At 47.4% G+C, this 16,519-nt stretch overlaps 1 protein-coding gene across 1 annotated transcript in view; it reads right to left on the bottom strand.

Annotated features, from left to right (window-relative positions):
• Window positions 1-3,652: 3,652 nt before the first annotated feature.
• chd8 (chromodomain helicase DNA binding protein 8) overlaps window positions 3,653-16,519 on the bottom strand; it is a 47,839-nt gene continuing 34,972 nt past the window's right edge. The window contains 14 exon segments of the mRNA XM_083782898.1: window positions 3,653-4,733; window positions 6,172-6,276; window positions 6,872-6,976; window positions 7,677-7,808; window positions 9,756-9,854; window positions 10,436-10,660; window positions 11,070-11,168; window positions 11,317-12,065; window positions 12,402-12,634; window positions 13,180-13,530; window positions 13,625-13,748; window positions 14,192-14,301; window positions 15,259-15,348; window positions 15,775-15,931. Coding sequence (XP_083639024.1) covers window positions 4,365-4,733; window positions 6,172-6,276; window positions 6,872-6,976; window positions 7,677-7,808; window positions 9,756-9,854; window positions 10,436-10,660; window positions 11,070-11,168; window positions 11,317-12,065; window positions 12,402-12,634; window positions 13,180-13,530; window positions 13,625-13,748; window positions 14,192-14,301; window positions 15,259-15,348; window positions 15,775-15,931 — 2,948 coding nt within the window. The 3' untranslated portion in view covers window positions 3,653-4,364.

Genomic DNA, 16,519 nt, shown 5'->3' with positions numbered 1-16,519 from the left:
TAATTAAGCAGCAAAATGGTTCTCAATAAGGTCATCCGGACAGCAGTTCCATTTGCAGTGGCAGCAGCGTGTTCCTGCTATGGTCATCTTCTCCGTCGTCATGGGGACCCTCTTCAGCATCGTGTTCCTGCTGGTCATCTTCTCCGTCGTCATGGGGACCCTCTTCAGCATCGTGTTCCTGCTGGTCATCTTCTCCGTCCCCATGGGGACGGAGCTCGTCGTCTCCATATCTCTTTCCAAAGTTGTACAACACTGCCACTGCAACAATGACTGTCAATGTTGTCTCTAGCTTTGTTCGAAGCCCATCCCGCAAGCAGGGAAACCTCCGTGTCCAAACTCCAAACACTCTCTCCACAAGACCTCTAGCTTTAATGTGGCTGGTGGTATTGTACCGTCCCTCTGCTGGTGTTTGAGGGTGCAAAACGGGGGTCATCAGGTAGGCACAGCAGGCATATCCATGGTCACCAACTAGGTGGCCTTGAAATGCCTGACTTTCAAGCAGTCTGTACCCCATTTACCCGCTGAGAGCTGTTCATGAGGTGGACAGCCTCTAGCCCCCGCCGGCGGGGGATTGGGGCTCAGGAGGTTTAAAGTTTGGTGCAACTGGATAAATAGATAAACCTTGATTTGGTGCAAACGGCCCTATGGATCCTAAAAAACCTTGAACGGTTACTATTGCAATCTATTTTGGGTCAGGCTTTTTTTAGGTTAGATCGACTGGCCTATTAGATTGGCCTGCCAAGATAGAAGATACTTATTTAGTATGCGTGTGTGTGGTACCGTACAATAGGCCTATCATTTCAAAACAAATGTACCTATACACTGAGGACACTAGCTGGACCGAGCACTCATCCAATGCCATTATGACTAATAGTCATAATGGCTTTGGATGCATGGATATGACTATCCATGCACCTCATGGTACAACACAAAGGCATTAAAAACAAACCTTCAGAACCCTAAAAGAAACTGATCAGGTTATACATGGCCTCCCTGCTCAATATAGGGTGGGATGGCTCAGGATAGAGGACAAGAGTACAAAGTCAAAGTCATACGATGTGTCACACGTTACCGCAGTGAAATTTGTCCTCCACATTTGACCCATCTCTTGGAGCGGTGAGCTGCAGCCGTGCCGCGCTCGGGAATCATTTGATTAATTGATATGACCCCAGAAATCCAGAGTGCCAAGCAGGGAGGCATTGGGTCCCATTTTTACAGTCTTTGGTATGATCGAACCCTGACCTCCCAGTTTCAGGGCGAACACTAGCCCCTTTTGGGCCCCTGATCGGTTATTCCACTCTCCATAGGACGCAGTTTTACATACTCTCTGTTTACGGAGACCTGCTCGGTCGCTTGAGTGTTAGTGAGATGTTTCAAAGATGCATACAACAGCTTTAGGAGACCGCCGCAACCATGCACCTCTCAAACTATACTTACAATAATGTAAAAGACACACAGGCACAACACCAGAGGGAGCTCCACGACTGATCTCGTTCAACCCAGTTTCGGCTCAAACATGGGGTTACCAGACCAGGCACGCATTGATTTGTTCTACTGCCATGCCACCGAAACATGTGGAATGCCATACCAACAGACATCAAAGTGAGACTCCTTACCCTCCTTCAAAACCACCATAAAAGCACCTAACTGCAATTTGTAACTGCCCCCCCCCCCCTCCCCCTCGTACCAATCAATCAATGGAAGCCGCCCCCCTGTGGACTCACTTGAAGTCATGTCTTTCCCATTGCTGGCAGATAGCTTGTTGGTCCACTTACTTACCCAGTAGCTTTCTTCATACTGCTTGTTCTTTTCTCTGTTATCTCACCAAGCACTACAACTACACTGAGCACCACATTTCTTGTGCGCGTTGCGACAGCCAGGGCAAGGAAGTCATTCAATCCCAACACTTAGTGGCAAGTGAAAGAAACACATTTTAGCACCAGTGTTATTTTTACCAGCTGCAAAGAAGGCTGTTCTACAATCTATCAGGTTGGTAGTAGTGGCAACTTATAATTTCATTGGCTGCCAGTCACCCATCTTTCCGATTGGCTGCCTCGTCTCTAGGCAACCAGACAGTTTTTGCCTCTAGCCGACCTCTCAGCCAATGGGATAGCATTGCAGCCAGCAACAACCCACTAGAGTGTGTGTGCGCACACGCACAAGCATCATTTTGGGCTTGTTTAAAATCATCTGCACGATTAGATTGAGACCATCAATTCATAGCCCCAATTACAGTATAATATATCCTAAATGTGTCCAACTGTCAAAATAATTGATGTGCTTTTCAGTTCAGAACAATGATGTAATTCCAACTATTATTAACTGTGTATTGTAGATACTATGTTTGAAACACACACACACACACACACACCCCCTTCGGGACAAATATTTCATTTGCATATGGTTTTGCAATATTACTTTGAAGGGACAGCACATGATTAGGCCTAAATGTAATACTGTGTGTGAATACATGTCCATTTAACCAACCAGGGACACGTGCAATCAAGGCCATTTGTAGCACAGTATACAGAATTTAGAAGTGCTCCGATCAGGTTTTTGGGGACAGATCCTGATCACCGATTGTTTTTTTTTCATGATAGGCCGATACAGATATTGTGCGTAAGGTGATATTTTGAATATTTACAAAATGAATCTCTGCTGTCGGGAATAAACTCCCAAATGTTAATTTATCAGGAAAACCTTATATTTTGGAAACAAAGCAATACTACCCCATGAAAGGGAGAGAGGTGGTGGAGTTTATTGCTTTAGCAGTCAGTTTGAGGGTCCAATGGAGTTAAGGTTTTGCCCGAAGCGCTTTACTACTTTTCATTTTTTCAATAGTTTGAGGGGTGCAAGCCCTTCCTAATTCCTATGCACAGCTGTGTGTGTGTGTGTATGAGAATGGAATGGGCCCAAAATACAGTTTTGTGTTTGCGTATGAGCACAGAATGTGATGTATGATGATGAAGATAAGAGCACCCCTCACTTTTTCAACAGCACTGATTTATGCAAAAAATAATCCAAAACCTCAAAAATGGATTTAGGTGGTTTCCGTCCCCATGTCCCAGACATGTCCCCATGTAAAAACTGTTTGTGTGTGTGTGTGTGGGGGGAGGAAGGGGAGAATGTTTAGGCTGGTCACAAAGATGCAAAACGATATTATACTATACATCTGATTGACATTTATACCACTTAAAAATGGTATAAAAACATCGGTTTCTCCAGATCGGGGCAAATTGCCGATCACAGATCCGAGTCATTTGGAGTGAAAAATCATCCGATCGCCGATCAGTGGCCGATCGATCGGAGCACCTATATTATAGATTACAGGATGAAGGCACACATACTGTCAGATTGACTTCCTTATCGTGTTTTTGTTTGACGACACCAACCTTCACGACGACACACAAAGGGACACGGTTGCTTTCACTGTAGATTGCTGTTATTTCATATCACAGATACAGTCAGGTCATAAAACAAGAATAATTACTCGTAGCTGTCATCTTTTGCACCATTAGCACAACAACTGACCAGCTCTACATTATACAATACACCCATCATCCTCCTAGCACTGCATCAGTAACTAATATACCCCCTCCCCCCCTTCACGCTCCCTCCCTCTCCGTTCCCTCCCCTAGAATGAAAAACATGTACATTCACACGCACACACACACACACACACATACACACCGGGATGATCCCCTCGTAGCTCTGCGACTCGTCTAGATGCACATACCGTGGCTGAATTAAATCATATCGAGGGGGATCTCAAATCATGTTCACTGCAGTACATGTGTGTGTATGTGTGTCTGTGTCCATCCACTCAACCCATTTTCACATAGCGCCAGCAGAGAGGCTCATTGATCAAAACAAATCAGGATGTGTGTGTGTGTGTGTGTGTTTCTGTACAGCTGGGCGCCCCCCCCCCCCCCCCCCTTTTGGTCACGGCTGGGAATGCGTTGGTATTACGAAGACTGGAGGAAGCTGCAAGTTGTGAAACAATAAGAAGAGTGCGTGGCATTTTGGCGCCACCTGGTTGCAGGCCCGAGTAGTAGGACACACGGAGGGAGAGGATGTTTTCCGAGGATATACGGGAATGAAACACGGGGTGGGGGTGCAAACCTGCTTTGTTTCCTGATCAAAAAAAATAAACAAAATAAACAAAAACATTACATAAAACAAATGAATAAAAATAGGAACGGAATTATTCATCCATATTTCAGATACACTTGATAAAAATAAATGAGGAATAACATGATATCATGACAACACATGATTTCATTTTGTTTCGAGAGAGAGTGAGAGGTGACCACGTCGGACAGACAAACAAACAAACGTCTGGGGCTGTTGTTGTTGTTGTCGGGTCAATCCTCTGAGCTAGAGGAGTCGTCCGAGTCTTTCTGCGTCATGATGACGTCTCCCAGCAGGGCTTCCTGATCCGAGCTGTCGTAGCCGCCCTGGGAGAGGCTGTCGCCGCCCTCCATTTTCACCTCAAAGTCCGGGCTGGTGAGGAAGTGGTGGGAGGTCTCCAGCTCCTCGTCGTCCATCATGTAGGCACCGTCCGAGACCAGGGTCTCCTCCTCCTCCTCCACTCCCCCCAGGAGAGGGTCCTCTTCTTCGGGGGCGGGCGCCGGAGCGTGATGGTGGTGATGGTGGTGGTGGCGGCGCCGGGCCTTCTTGGGCATGTCCGAGTCCGAGAGGAGGCGGTGGAAGAGGCTCTCGGGTAGGAAACCCTGCAAGATGAGAGTGCTGCAATGTTATAGAGGCTAATAATGGATGTCGCCGATCTTTCTTTACCTGTCGATAGTAAGTTACTAGCCAATACCATCTTATACCATCGGGGGGACTCGTTGCAGGCTATGGCTTCAAGTATAGGACTTCTGAACAAACGGGCCCCATCTCAGTTCTGTCCATAAAATGTAATGTCATGCCTCTTGGAACTATGACTGGTATTCTTTTCTTTCTTGTTCCCTCTCTGCCAGAGCTGTGTAGTATTGTCAATGTATTGTGTGATCCGTCTATGTATTGTGTATATGTTGTGATTGTTTTGTATACCGATGACTGCTTGGCACAAAATGAATTTCCGCAAGGACAATAAAATATCTACCCACCTACCTACCTATCAAGCTACCTACTGTACCTACTGTAACGTGCATATTACAAACAAAGCTGCAAAACAATGTGATATTTAGTGGGGAAACCACAACTACAGTATCCATGCTAGGCTGTTTGTGTGTATGTCCTAGTGTGCTGACTAGTCTGCATGCAAAAGTGCTTCACAAGGAGGACAATGCTGGTGCAACTAAGGCTTTGTTCAGACAACAGGCAAATCTGATAAATTTTACTGTGCCAATGATTTAACGATGCTGCATTCTTGCACGTTGTGAGAGCTTCTTAGGCCCATTTACACTGGCAGCCAAATCCAGCCTGAGTCAGATCTGAGCCACATGGAATCTGATTTCAGAAACAGATTTCAATCTAGGCACAGATCTGATTCAGGCTGGATTTGTCTGCCAGTGTAAATGGGGCCTTAGATCTGCTATTTCTGCTATTCGTGCTACATAATCAATCACATATAGGGTTTGCTTAAATATTCAGTGGTTTTCAACCAGGTCCTTGAAGGGGTTCCAGGTGGTCCACAGCTAAATGATGCTGACTTAGTAACCAAATGGACCATTATAGATCTTTTTGGTTTCACTACACACTCTCAAGAGTTAAATTATTGTTAAACATCTTCATTACATAATTTAGAAGAAGTGTACACAATTAGGGAACGTAGAATAATTGTTTGCCTGTTGTCTCTGTTGTACCAACATCAATACAACATGGAACTGTTAAACAATGACAACAAAATATATTCTAACAGTCAGTACGTTTTAACAGCGGGCGACAGCCAGATGAATTTCCTGGAAGTGCATTATTTGTCTATGGGACCCGGCGACTACCGGCGAACAGGCGATGGTCGAAAGGTGGGCGGAGCAACATCGCCCGAGAAGATAAAAATAATTAATCTTTTGGGCGATAACGGGCAATTAGGCGATGTGTGGGGCAATGCTCGCCCGCTGTTAAAACGCACTGTGAGTCTGAGAGGCTAAATGGTGGTCCGAGGCTCAAATACCAGATAAATAATGGGCCGTGATATAAAAATAAACACTGCTTCCCAGAACTTACAGAGTTGCGGACCGTTTCGGCCCACAGCGGAGCTACAGCGTGGTCATGGTTCTCCTCCAGGTGTTCCCTCAGGTCCTGCAGCATGGGGCAGGATGCAGCTCCAACCTGAGGAGGGACGGAAAGCAACACAACGTGAAACCCTAACCCTGCAGCATGGGGCAGGATGCAGCTCCAACCTGAGGAGGGACGGAAAGCAACACAACGTGAAACCCTAACCCTGCAGCATGGGGCAGGATGCAGCTCCAACCTGAGGAGGGACAGAAAGCAACAAAACGTGAAACCCTAACCCTGCAGCATGGGGCAGGATGCAGCTCCAACCTGAGGACGACGGAAAGCAACACAACGTGAAACCCTAACCCTGCAGCATGGGGCAGGATGCAGCTCCAACCTGAGGAGGGACAGAAAGCAACACAACGTGAAACCCTAACCCTGCAGCATGGGGCAGACCGCGGCTCCAACCTGAGGAGGGACGGAAAGCAACACAACGTTAAACCCTAACCCTGCAGCATGGGGCAGACCGCGGCTCCAACCTGAGGACGACGGAAAGCAACACAACGTTAAACCACCAGCTTCTAAATGTCACTTTTTACACAGCAACGGTCTCTACAGGAAAGGTCCCGTTGTGTGTTCTTTCCAGTTAGAGATGGAGTGTATTGTATGATCACTGACAGCCTCTACAAAGTGTATCTCACTATCTCACCTTCTTTCCCGTCCTCATGTGGATGAGCTTGATCTTCTCGTTGCCTGTGATGGCTTTGTCGGCCCTCTTCCTCCTCCTCTTCCTCTTGCTCCTGTTCACCAGAAGCTAGGGTACCACGGAGAAACGGGGCGGGGGAATACGGTTATTAAAAAAGAAAGTCCACTCTGTGAGACACGCGGAAGCCTCTGTGAAGCACTAGTCTCGAGTTGCCAGACTGTTGCCTCTCGCAGTAGTTATCTGGCTACGAGAGACTAGTGAAGCACCAACGTGGAAGCCTGCCCTCACTTGAGTACACACGCTCCAGTCAGAGTCTTACACCGGGGCTCCACTGGGCGCGTCAGCGTCGCGTCTCCGTCACCATCAGGGAATGTTCCCTTTTTAATCAATGAAGGGTGGCTCCACTGCCCGCGTTCTGTTGCGCGACTGCATTAAAATTGCCCCGGTTCGTTTTTTGACGCACACGACGGAGACGCAACGCGCCTGGTGGAGCCCCGCCGTTAGGAGGTGTCTGGGGCTTCTCGAGGTGTCCGTCACTTCTCGTGAAAAAGTGGTACACTGAAATGTGACATTGAAACATGGAAATACAAGGTTTCTTCCCGGCAGCAGCAAAATGATAGATTAACTAGTTCTCGCCCTTTACTACGGGAGGTGCCGGGAGAATGCACGACAATGCAGAAATTGCAGAAGAGCCCTCTGTTTTAACCCGGAAGCAGTAGCAATGTCAATGTAAACAGTTCTACACGACCCGCCGTCTCGGATTAAAGTTTTATTAAAGCTCCTAATTTCGTCCTTTAAAGTGCGTTACCTCCAGCATGTCTCCCTCCACCTCATAGTCGGGGTTCTCCTTCAGCCAGGTGGGAGGGTCTCTGCGCCGCGGGGTACGCTCCGTTGGGTCATGTTGGAGGACCAGTCCCTCCGGGTCTGATAACTGAGAGGCCTGAGTGGTACACATTTGAAATGTTTATTTATGTCCACATAATGAGAAGTACAGGAATACCTTGTACAAAGGACATAAACACTGCCAGTGCAGTTTGACAGTTACAACGTGCATGGACGGCAAAGCATCGTTACATACAGTACAGCTGACATGTCGGACACAGGGCAGCAGACATACATCATGGATAAAGGAAACAACGCCTCCTCCAAATTGAGCGGCTTCCTATAATGGCTGAAACTGAGCAATACCTCGCTAACTGCTTGGCTCTCCTTTTGGAAAGGCCGGCCATTTGTAAGCCCCTCACAACCAACTTATGCACATGCCCTAGGCTGCCAAAGATAAAAACTAAAAGTTTACATCTGTAGCCTGTGTGTGTGTGAGACACACACACACACACACACACACACACACACACACACACACATATGGCGGGAATATGGGGCTCAAACATGAATATGAAGGGACAAATGGTTCAGAATAGAGCCATACGGAGTGCACAAATTTGCGCCTGTATTAGCAATAACAGGAGACATGGGCTGGGAGCCGTGTGAGATAAGAACAGAGTTGCTAGGAAGATTTTCAACTGGGATGTATCAGTAAAAGGTGCATGGGCAAGTGCAATATAGGACACTCTTGTACGAACTGGGTTACATGACAGTTTTCTAAATAACAGGGTTGTAAACATCTCCATGGTTAAAGACACACTTTATAGTTTATTTCAGAACAAATGGTCACAGGACATATTGTATAAACCAAAGTTGAGAACATTTGTTACGATAAAAAGCTGTTACGCTAGTGAAAAGTATGTTTGTGCCCCATTATCCAAAAGACAAAGATCCCTATGTGCCCAACTCCGTTCTGGGATCTGCCCCTTGCACCTTGAGACTGGGAGGTATAGAGGAGTTCCAGAAGAACAACGTATTTGCACCTACTGTGATATATATGATATTGAGAATGAGTTCCATTTTCTTTTCTATTGCCCGTTGTATCATGAGCTACGTCAAAAGTTATTTAACAGATGTAAAAATAGAGATCTGATGTGGTTAAGTGATGCAGAGTGACTGAGATGGATTTTCGAACAAAATATATTTGCATTAGCATAATATATAGAGAAAGCTTGGGACATACGGACAAAGAAAACTTATATGTGATGTATTTTATTTTATGATAATGCTTATTTCTGTTTTTGTTTTGATCAAATACTTTGTGTAGCTTCTGTGTGGGAAGTGAACGTGATATTGTTTATTTATGTTGTTGGTGTCTTATAATCCCGTAAGGGATGGGTCTTAACGACAAGACACGAAAATAAAAATTAATTCATTCACACACACACACACACGTTGATTGGAGTAAAACATGTCTGCATGTCTGCTTCAATCACACTCAGTGTTTGTGCTGTGCGTAGTAGGGCTATACTGAAGGAGTTCAAAGCCTCGTTCGGTCATTGACATTCAAATTCTACATCAACATAATTTTTTTTTGTAAAACACGCTTTTATTCTGCGAAAGAGCCTTTACACACTTCCATTTACATTTAAATCGGTACATATAAATTAGGGATGTCACTTCTGATCCGATCCCGATACCTCCATTTCTGTGTTAGCCGATATCGATACAGAATACCGATACCAGTGTCGTGATCTCATGTTGTGTTTATAGCTATCTAGCTATATATCTCGTGTTGTGTTTATAGCAGACTCCTCACTAAAATGTGCACTTGCAGTTTGGGAAACTCCAAAGAAAACTCCACATGCCCCAACATTTTATTTACCTGCCATAGTGTCAACCCCTTACCCCTGTGTCGGATCTGTGGTTAGACTGGCATATTCACAGATACCGATATGACAAATAAGGGCCGATCCGATACTTTTCCGGATACCGATCGGGACAAATCTAATATAAATCGTTCAACACTTTACTCCACATTATGCCCATCTCTGCTCTGTACCTCGTGGTCTTTGCGCTTCTTGCGGCCGCTGCTCTGCTCCCCTCCTGACCCGTTGGGCATCAGGGCATGCTTAGAGAAGGTCAGCTTCAAGCCTTCCTCCTGACGGTGGAAGAGACACACAGAGGGCTGTGATGAAGCAAGCGTTGAAGCTCCAAACCAGTGCTTATCAAACTGCGTGGGTCACAGAGGGGACTAGTACAGTAGGGTGCGTCGCAGATCGGCCACAATTACACAGGCTTTTAACGCGGAGAAAAAGATGCATGCAGACTTTGCACAATTCTAAAGTCAAGCTAGGTTTATTTTAGGTTTATTTTATTTTAAATATGATTCCATTAAATATTTGGTATAAACAGATATACGTTAATGTAAATGTACAGAAAATAATTCTAACAAAAATATGTGTGACCTTGACCTGCGTTTATAGCTGAACTTGGAGGAGAGTAAACTTCGACAAAGACATATCTGTGCTCACTTTCGCCGACCTTCATGATCCCAGTCTGCCTGGTTGAGGCACGATGTAAAATTTCAAACCACAACCGTACGCAGCAGTAAGAGGGTTTACAATATGTCCGTATATTTCATTGGATCCTGTCATAAAGTGCATAATGCCCCTGTGTGGAGACATGGCTCCGCTGAACAGAGTCAGAGCTGTGGCGCTTCAACATTCCCGTTCCTCATACCTTGAGGAGTTTGACGGTGAAGTTCTCCCCGTCCTCTCCCTCGGCTCCGGGCGTGCTGTTTGCCTTGCGCTGCATCAGCCGCATGTAGCTCATCTCGTCTCCAACCACCTCTTCGGGGCCCGACGGGGTGAGCTGAACCTCTGGGATGTAGCGCCGGCCCGTCGGCCACTGGCCGCTGACCACCATGGTGCACAAGCTGTCCAGCCGGTTGATCAACACGCGGTCCTGTTTGGCACAGAGACCAGTTCAATGAAGGGCACGTCTGTGTCTCAGACGGTCTTTTATTCTCAACACATTCACTGCCAAAGACGAGATAACTCCTCCTTTCAATTACAACCGAGATCTCTCGTCTTTTAATGTTTTATATTGATTCCGTTTGAGATTGCGTTCTCTGTCAACGTGTCTAGGTGACTTAATGATAGCCGATAGCGGTTCAAATAAGATCATGCCTCGGGTGGTCCGCGATCCTCCCACGATATGATTGCTTATCAGTGAGCGAACATCCGGTTAAAGGCCCGGGGTAATTTTTGCCCCTTGAAAAAGACACCTCACTTTTAAATACCCTCGGCACATGAATGGACAGAGACTGAAACAAGCATAGCAGTCAATGTTAAGTGAACCCATGGTATCTTACCTTGGGCCAGTCCAGTCTGAGGGGATCAGGGACAGGAGGGCCGTCTTGTGATGGAGTCATGGAGAGTAAGCTGTTATCTTCATCTCCATCTCCATCTTCTCTCTTCATAACTAGAGAGAGAAGAGAACCACATGAGTGGTAGTACATGACACACATACACCATTATTATACACATCTTCATACCTAGAGAGAGAAGAGAATACACCTGACCATTATTATTATACAGGATTCCTGATGCGACAGACTAACCTCTCTCTCTCTCTCCCTCGCTTTCTCTGCTCTCGTCGCTGCTCCCCGGTTCAGAGGTTGACGTGCCGCTTTCGCCGGAATCTGAATCCGTGTCAGACGTCGCTTCCCTCCCCTCCTTCTCCTCCTCCTTCACCCTGTCGGCTCTGGAGCCCCTCTCCCTCTCCCTGTCCCTCTCCCTCGGCCTCTTGAAGCCCCAGCTCCGCCCTCCGCTCTTGCCGTCGTGGTGAGTCAAGGGCGTGCTCTGGAGCTCCGGTTTGAGTTCGGCTCCGAGCAGCCGTAGCGGGGAACTGGTGTCGACCTCTTCCTCTTTCACGTCGGGCAAATCTTCATCGTCCTCGTCCTCGACCTTCGGCGTGATGAGGGGCGTCGTGACGGAGGCGGAGGAGGGCTGGGGGGGAGGAGGAGGAGGAGGAGGTGGAGGAGGAAGAGCTGGAGGAGGAGCCTGCTGGTTGGCCATAAAGTCCTGGCGGACCAGGCCGAAGGAGAACTGCGGGTCGGCGTAGATGGAGAGTTCCGTGCGGCTGACGCCGTGCAGCGCGGCGCCCAGCATCAGCTCGCGGTCGTGGGTGGGCATGCTCCACCAGGAGGGCAGCTCGGGGCTGGGCGGGGCCAGCGGGAGACGCTCCTCCAGGGCGGCGTGGGGGAGGACGCGCTCTCGGAGGCGCCGCAGCAGGCTGATGCGGTACAGGGTGCGGGACGCGCGCTCCTCCGTGATGGGGGCCAGAGACTGGGAGGCGTCCGATGGATCTGGGGGGGCAGGAGAAAATGTTTTTGGGATAATTAATAAGAGGCTTGTTGTAGTGTCTGGATGCACCACTCAGTGACATTATAGCCTTTGTCAAATTTGCCCCTGGGGCCCAAATAAAATCATAATAATTTGTACAAAACACATTCTTGGCATTTAACTGAAGCTGATTCACTGGAAAAAAAATAATCAGACACACTTGAGAAAAAAATATAATGTTCCTTAGCTTCACAAACTGTGAGAAGTATCAGTTATTTAAGTGCAAAGCTAGAATGCAATGCTCGACAGAAACTATGGAAAACATAAGAAAGAACAGTATTTGTGACCCGGGTTCTCACCGTCACGCGACGGCCGCAGGTGGCAGACCCGGCGGCACATCGCTACGAAGCACCGGAAGTACCGACTCAGGCTCTCGTCCGTTTTCTTGTCCAGACGAGCAAAGGTGCGAAAGCGGGACCACTCGAAGTCTCCAGAGTCCTTGCCGTCGGGGAGGCCCGGTTCCCCCTTTAGTTTCTCTACGCCGAACGTGGACACGACGCGGTAGAAGTCACACTCCTCCCTACGAGTCCACCTGGGAGAATGAGAACGGGGGAGAGAGGTAAAGCCAGGGGGAGTTGGACAACGACGACCAACTGTGCATTGGACCATGTGACTAAATTTGACTGAGGGACTGCCATTGGATTTATTGTCATATGCCCCATGTCATATGAAAGCAGGGAATCATAGCTTCAAATTGACATATTGGTTGTTCAGTTTGGCCCGCTAGTTTTGGAGATATGGCTTATAGAGTAATGTCTTGCAGAGAAACAGCGAGTTGAGAAAACAGGCTTGAAAGATTCACTTCTGTGGTCTCTAACATTACACCTAGCTACATGTTTAAGCATTTATTTCATATTTACATGTCGATTTCAGCTATGACACTTAGACATGCTGTAGTATGTGAAGAGTCTGTGCTATAAACTCATTTTGGAAAAGCTGGAATTTGCGCGATGGCAGTCTCTCAGTCAAATCTGGTCATACATGGTTAGAGCAGCAATCAATACAGGACACACTGGTCCACTGTGGTCCAGTGCTCCTTCATTGCACCAAGCCAGCAAATTGTACTCATTAACCTACCTCTGTTGGCGCTCCTGGCGAGCGATCTCCTTCAGCTTGCTGGCCTGTTCACAGCGCCGGCGTCTGCGGTCGCCCTTGGCCTCAGCCTCGATCTTCAGCTGCTCCTGGCGGTAGGTGCGCTGGTAGGCGGTGATCAGGCGCCGCAGGCGGGCCGTGAGCGTGGAGCTGCTGGGCCACTCGCAGGCGCCGCTCTGGGTGGAGGAGCTCTGGTGGACTCTAGGACCTGGCGTCGTGTCCTCTACGGAGATCTCCTCGTCCATGTTCATAGAGTCACCCTCATCGTAGAGGTCCTTGGGGAGTCTCGATGCAGGCTTGAATTCTGGATCCTCCGAATATTTGTCGTAGTCACCGCTGGAAGTCACGCAAACATAAAAGTGTCACAGAGAGTGGGGAAAAAGGTGGACATTGATTGGTGGCGGTTACAGAGGTGGTCTAGTCTACTCACTCGTCTCCCATCTCGCCGTCCCCCGTGTGCTGCTCGGCATCGATGGCTTTGTCGTCGGGTCGACCGGCTCTCTCCAGGAAGCTGAGGTAGGGATCGGCGCGCATTGTGGTGTACATCTCATAGCCTGTGAGCAAAGACGAGCAAGGCTTTTAGAATACAGGACCGTGATGGCACATTGGCACCCTCGAAGCTAGAGGCACATGCAGGAGACGGTAAAGGATACAGCAGTTTAAAGGACAACTTAGTTTTTTCTTTGTTTTGTTCTTGTTTTAGGTTATTAGAAAAAGTTAAAGATGAGTGTTATTTTATATAACCATCTTTTGTTTTATGCATGCTTATGTTATTTTATAATTGAGTTTCCTTTGCTTGATGTCCTGTGTAAAGCACATTGAATTGCCTTGTTGTTGAAATGTGCGATACAAATAGAACCACCTTGCCTAGTAGTACTGTAGGTGTATTGAGCGTTAGCCTGAGAAATGATGGCGTTTCCCCAACAAACACTAGGCCTATAATAATCAAGTGCAGTTTTCTGCACGTGCATCAGGACAACACATGAACAAGACACACCGTGTTTGTAGACTCCGATGAGGAGGGAGCGATCGGCCCACGTGTCCCACCACCCTGCTGGCACCTCCTGCTGTTCCATCTCAGGCATCCAGATGTCAACGTCGGCATCCCTGGAAAGGAAATCAAGTTAGCTTTACAGTGTTCAGGGGACGTGCATGAAAGACATCAAGTCAGCTTTACAGTGGACAGGGTGACGTGCATGTGTATATGAGGGGACAGGGTGTATATGAGGGGACAGGGTGTATATGAGGGTACAGGGTGTATATGAGGGGTCAGGGTGTATATGAGGGGACAGGGTGTATATGAGGGGACAGGGTGTATATGAGGGGACAGGGTGTATATGAGGGGACAGGGTGTATATGAGGGGACAGGGTGTATACAGTATGAGGGGACAGGGTGTATATGAGGGGACAGGGTGTATATGAGGGGACAGGGTGTATATGAGGGGACAGGGTGTATATGAGGGGACAGGGTGTATATGAGGGGACAGGGTGTATATGAGGGGACAGGGTGTATATGAGGGGACAGGGTGTATACAGTATGAGGGGACAGGGTGTATATGAGGGGACAGGGTGTATATGAGGGGACAGGGTGTCTATGAGGGGACAGGGTGTCTATGAGGGGACAGGGTGTATATGAGGGGACAGGGTGTATATGAGGGGACAGGGTGTATACAGTATGAGGGGACAGGGTGTATATAAGGGGACAGGGTGTCTATGAGGGGACAGGGTGTATATGAGGGGACAGGGTGTCTATGAGGGGACAGGGTGTATATGAGGGGACAGGGTGTATATGAGGGGACAGGGTGTATACAGTATGAGGGGACAGGGTGTATATAAGGGGACAGGGTGTCTATGAGGGGACAGGGTGTATATGAGGGGACAGGGTGTCTATGAGGGGACAGGGTGTATATGAGGGGACAGGGTGTATATGAGGGGACAGGGTGTCTATGAGGGGACAGGGTGTCTATGAGGGGACAGGGTGTATATGAGGGGACAGGGTGTCTATGAGGGGACAGGGTGTCTATGAGGGGACAGGGCATGACAGGGACAGGGCATTTTAGATACCTGATACTGACTCCTCTCAGGAATGCGTCAGCGTGCTGACCAATCACCTCCTGTTTCAGGTAGTAGAGCATTCGCACCCTTAGCAACACCCTGCAGGAGGAGGAAACACCACAAGAGGTTTATACTTACACAACAATCATTGCTATCAGGTAGAAACCATATTTTATGTTTTTTTTTTCTTTTTTCATAAATATACAAGCTCACAACATTTTCTGAGATCTGGCATTTTTGATATTTTTTAACATGTTTGAAACAATTTGCCTATAATAACATGCCCAAAATAAGCACGTCGAGTTTAAAGTGTACAATATACAGTAGTATATTGCATTGATTTCAGCATTTGTTTCTGTTTCCTGTAAAGTTAAAGTTGTCAGCAACGATATACATGCTGTGTGGATGAACTGGATAAATGTGGTAGGCACTGACTTGTTGTGCTGGTGTTTGAGGTACACTAACTTGCTGTGCTGGTGTTTGAGGTACACTAACTTGTTGTGCTGGTGTTTGAGGTACACTAACTTGTTGCACTGGTGTTTGAGGTGTTTTCGGTAGCTGTCGTCCACCAGCAGCGTGTCGGGGTTGAACTTGCGTATCCACTCCACCTTCTGCACGTCGAAGGTGCTCTGGGTCTTCACCCGCTTGCCCTTCCTGCCTCGTGGCACAGGGATGGACAGACCTGGGAGCAGGGAATGACACGTGAGTTCCAAGAACCACTCATGGCTCATTTATACAATTTAGTTAATTGGCTAAGACAAATTAACGTTTTTCAGTTTCAGAGACTTCAGGGTCCAAATAATGGTGCAATAAAGAATGAATTAGCCTCTATGAATAACAGGCATAGACATGAGGACATGAGGCAAGACTAGGATTACACCAGAGCCAACTGTTAAAGTATTGTACAGTAACAACTAAAGTCTCTTTAATGTTGTACGATTACTACAAAACAATATAAAATAAAGGGATTTAAGATCATTAAAGCTGGGCTATTGCCTGAGTCCAATACATTTCTGCCTACTTCCGGTCCACGACTTGGCCCAGTTGGTTGTGCCCACGCTCAATGCGTAGTCTATGTAGGAGAGCCGCCATTGGACAGGCCCCGTGAAGTGAACACAGTTTGCGTAACTCTGTCTAAATCCTGGATTACACCATGCACAGGTAAACCTGGCTTTGGAATTGGTATTATGGCTTAAATTGGGAATGTGATTCAGCAAACGCTGTTTTTAGTTTAGGTTATGTTTTTCCCCTGTCCTTTCTGTTACTTGAC

This window comes from Protomyctophum parallelum, assembly GCF_964188405.1.
Source record: "Protomyctophum parallelum genome assembly, chromosome: 14".
In the NCBI taxonomy this organism is placed as follows: domain Eukaryota; kingdom Metazoa; phylum Chordata; class Actinopteri; order Myctophiformes; family Myctophidae; genus Protomyctophum; species Protomyctophum parallelum.
The sequence above is the reverse complement of the archived record's forward strand: the minus strand, read 5'-3'. Positions and strand labels throughout refer to the sequence as shown.